The 4373-nt window shown below is 37.2% G+C and overlaps 1 protein-coding gene across 1 annotated transcript; it reads left to right on the top strand.

Annotated features, from left to right (window-relative positions):
* The first annotated feature begins 303 nt into the window (after positions 1 to 303).
* Positions 304 to 1437, top strand: SoxB3 (sex-determining region Y protein-like). Its single transcript, NM_001287839.1, has one exon. The coding sequence runs from the start codon at positions 582 to 584 to the stop codon at positions 1218 to 1220; it is 639 nt and encodes a 212-aa protein (NP_001274768.1). The 5' UTR covers positions 304 to 581; the 3' UTR covers positions 1221 to 1437.
* Positions 1438 to 4373: the final 2936 nt, after the last annotated feature.

Genomic DNA, 4373 nt, shown 5'->3' with positions numbered 1-4373 from the left:
GGATGCACCAGACGTCTTATCCTTTAGGCCACGATGATTTCGTTTGAAGAATTTCGCGGAGAACACAAAATATCGTTCGATTTAATAACCGGACCAGTATCTTTTAATGGAGTCCCACACAGGCGCGCCTCGCACGAAACATACACAGCACTATCATTTGACAATTTGTGAGCAATCAGCGTATTGTCGCCGCTCTTTATTCAGGGGCAGATAATACGTGGAAAATTGGCGTTGCATTGTGACCGGGCCATTGTTGGCTTAATGACACCGTTCAGGATTAACTCTGTTTCGAAACCGGACAACAGTTCGGTTCTGGCCGTCTGGGTGACCGGGCTTGGGGCGGACGATTCGTTCGTCAAACGTTTTAGTTAATATCATTGTCAGTTCGATGTTATTGTGAATGTCGCGCCGTGTGATACACCAAGAGATGATATCCGAAAAGGAGACTAAAGAAATTTCAGAGTTTCATTTTTGACTTTTAATAATGCCTAACAGCCATTTCAATGTTTTATTTCTTGGAAACGTAGTTTGACTATACCGGAAGACTCTTATAAATGATATAATTAATTCAATGAACTCCAATGGCATATCAAACGGAGCAGAACAAACAGAAGACGAGACACACAAATCCTTACCATATAAAACGACCTATGAACGCCTTCATGGTATGGTCCCGGTTACAGAGGAAGAAAATATCCATAATGAACCCGAAACTCCACAACTCGGAAATATCAAAGCGCTTAGGATTAGAATGGAAGGGTCTAGACGAGACCGCCAAGAGACCTTTTATCGACGAAGCTAAGAGACTAAGATTGAAACACATGCAGGACTATCCCGATTACAAATACCGGCCCAGGAGGAAGAATAGACCTGACGTAGCGTACACAAGCGATCCGGCTTACAGCAGGGAGATGTTTGTAGAGGTGGAGCCAAGGACGACAGAGTCCTACCAAATACCATTGTCGTACGCGGATCCGCTTACATACAATAACATGATAACTTACACTGTACCTTCGTTACCACAGCCGACTTACGTCCCCAGGTCGAAGGAAGATAATCTATCGAGAATTGACTTAAGCCCGTTACCTTCAATTGAGAGTATCTCCCCAAGACCGTTCGCAGTCGTCAGCCAGCAGATGATGGTCAAGGCGTACCAGGACTTGCAGTATGTCGGAGACGTTCCGAGGATATCTTACCATTACCCATTCGGGGTGCAATAGAATGATTATCTGGACAGCCAGTTTAGTGGAAACTGCTTTTAACAGGTGCAATGATTGATGACCTTGGTATTTCTGGATCTGTAATAATCGAACAGAATCATGGGAGATAAAGTGTCTAGGGGTATGCTGTTTTTGTTATTGTTATATGCACTATGTATTAAAATACGTATTAACATAATTATGTAGATATTAAAGAAAAAGTTGACATTAAAGTTAAGAAGGTTATTTTATTTCACAAATAATTTCCGATTAGATCTTATTTTTTAGAAAGGCATGTGAAATGAGCTCCTGTAACATTAAACTTATAGGGTAGACCGAGGCGAATCGGGTCAATGGGTGAATCGGATCAAAATAAGAAATTCTTAAATATTTAGGATAACGCGTTGAAATAGAATACAGGCGACTACTGTCTTTTGACCCTCTACCATCCCGCATCTCCCACCATTGGTAGTGTTTTGATTAAATTAGTACATCAGTGTGTCAGCGCTGTTCGCTTAAGCAAGGTATTTGTGTGCGTTACAATTTTCGCGCTCATCCAAGGTAAGTACTTACTAAAAAATTTGGTATTATTGGATTTGTATTAAAACTTTGAATTTTATGGCTTATATTGATTGGGAAGGGGATCAATTTTAGAAAAAAATATAGTTTTTAAGCACAATGTTATTGGTTAATGTGTAAAATACGCATTTAAAAAGTCTTTAATATGGGGTTATTCGGATCACGTCTTCGGGGGCGAATTGGATCGCTTTTTTAAATGAAGTTAATAAATACATTTTTATTTCATCGTAGATCGTTCGCAGGTATACAATAAAGACAAATGTGGGAGAATGGTCCCAAGTAAATTGAGAGAAGCTGCAAATAAAATCCTGGCCAAAGAATTAACGTTACGTCGGGCTGCTGTGATTTACGAATAACCATACACAAGTTTACAAAGGATAGTTTCTTTCTCCGGAGGTGTCACTACCACTAGAACACGTGGTAGACAGCCAGTCTGAGATGAGACGCTGCTGAAGATGCTGAAAAGATTTTAGCAGACCGTTTACTGTATTTGGCGACTTGTGGCTTTGGAATTACACCCAATCTGGTTCGTAAATATGTGTTTCAATTCGCAGAACGTCAGAACATTCAACGCAAATTTAACAAAGAAGTAAGAATGGCGGGTCAGGACTGGTTTCATCGTTTTATGAAAATAAATAAGGAGTTAACTTTTCGGAAACCAGAAGGATTGTCAAGAGCAAGAATAGACGGCATGAAAAGAGAAAAGTAGCTGAATTCTTTAAGGCTGGAAACAGTATTATGCAAGACTAATTTAAGAGGAAGACTGGAATGATTGTACAATGTGGACGAGAAAATTATAAAACAAATTTTACATTTGACATCAACCCAGAGTAAGAGTAATTTCCTCGAATAAGACGCTAACAGTAAACAAAAGACTGACAAAAAAGCTGTAGATAAAGAAAAAATGACTGATGACAATGTAAAGGAGAAGAATAACAACGCTTAAAATAAAAATCAAAGGTTTATCTGCAAAACAGAGAGATTGGCATTGTATTAATAAACTGAAAAATTCATTCATCCACCATCAGCAGATTGGATTCAGTGCCATGCATACGAAGAATGGTGCCATGAAAAATGTGCTTATATAGGAGGGGGAAAAAGGCCCATATGTATGTGATTTATGTATTAGTAATGACTAATTGTTCTTATTATATATTATAAAAAAAATTATGATTCCAAAGCTCATAGTCTTAAGAAAATTTTAATTTAAATATTTATTTCGCACGATCCCATTCGCCCCGAGAATTGGGGCGATTCGGATATTTCTGTTTTTCAAGTTTTTAGTTTATAATTTAAAGAATTTATGAACAATTTAAGTTTTAAAATGTTTATTGCGTAGCTGGATTGTTGCTGATTTCAATTATATCAATAAAAGTTCATAAATTACATTTTTGTAAGATTTACATAATCTCAAAAAAAAATTGATCCGATTCGCCTCGGTCTACCCTAGTCTCAAAGAAATTCGCAATCATTTTCGCATATTCGAACACTAATACATCAACTTCATCACCCTACCCGCGCGGGCTCATAAGACGCATTGTTGATGTATAAAAGCTCCGATATCTGATTTTGGAGTTATCGGAGTATGACGTTCGTTCACCTGTCTACGCAATAAATAAATGAAGACATGAGTGGATGAAGAGGATATGATACAATTTGTTAATTTTGAAAAAACGGGCATAAAACTTTTGTTATTCATACTTTTGTTTCGTACATAACTTCTTCATCACATGCAATTTCTATAAATAGCATTTAAACCCAGAGTTTTAAGGTCTAATATGGTTTATAGGCACATAACACCTTCATTTAATGTAAAAACTCATAAATCTTAAAAATCTTACTTAACCCCTTCATCCACTCATGTCTTCAAATGACAAAATCTAATATGTAATTCGATCGGGAAATTGTGAAAGAAAAAAAAACACATTTTCGAATCCTGCAGATTCACAATGTTCCCAAACAGCTCGGAGCGAATGACAAGACGTCCTCGTTTGATATGAAATAATGTACAGAAAGTGACGAGACAATTTACTGATGGATTGATGGAGCCTAAAGGAGAATGTAATGGATTCGCTATCTCGGATAGGGTGGACAGGGACTCTAACATTTTCATGTGCTTACACAGACTAGTGTTCAAATGATCGAAGGTCGACCGTAATCACTGATGCCTCAAGATATCGATTCCTTTGACTTCATAAATCTTTAATATTGCGGACTGCTATGTAGGTTACAGGTTCATTACGTGGCGCACTGAAGTAATTACCTATGTCGATTTCTCTTCTTCTTACTAAAGCGCTGGAATATCTAGTAGACTTTGGGAAAGACGAATCCGAAGATACAGAGAATAAATACTTATATTTCTAAGATAACTAAAAGATTAAAACTTACATTAACAAACAAAAGAAAAGAAAAGGTGATCCAGACGGTTAGTAACAGAAATTGACATAATTAGCTTAGATCAGTCAACGTGTTAAGATACCTATTGTTTTATGGACATTGAGAAAAGGGACTTTTTGGCGGGAACGCGAGGAGTGAAGATGTGTGATTGGTTTTATTTTGTCTATTTAGTATTTCTTCGGGTTTAAATGTGTAATA

The sequence above is a fragment of the Bombyx mori genome, chromosome 4 (genome assembly GCF_030269925.1).
Source record: "Bombyx mori chromosome 4, ASM3026992v2".
NCBI classification, from domain to species: Eukaryota; Metazoa; Arthropoda; class Insecta; order Lepidoptera; family Bombycidae; genus Bombyx; species Bombyx mori.
Note: the sequence above shows the minus strand (reverse complement) of the source record. Positions and strands in the feature narration are given on the sequence as shown.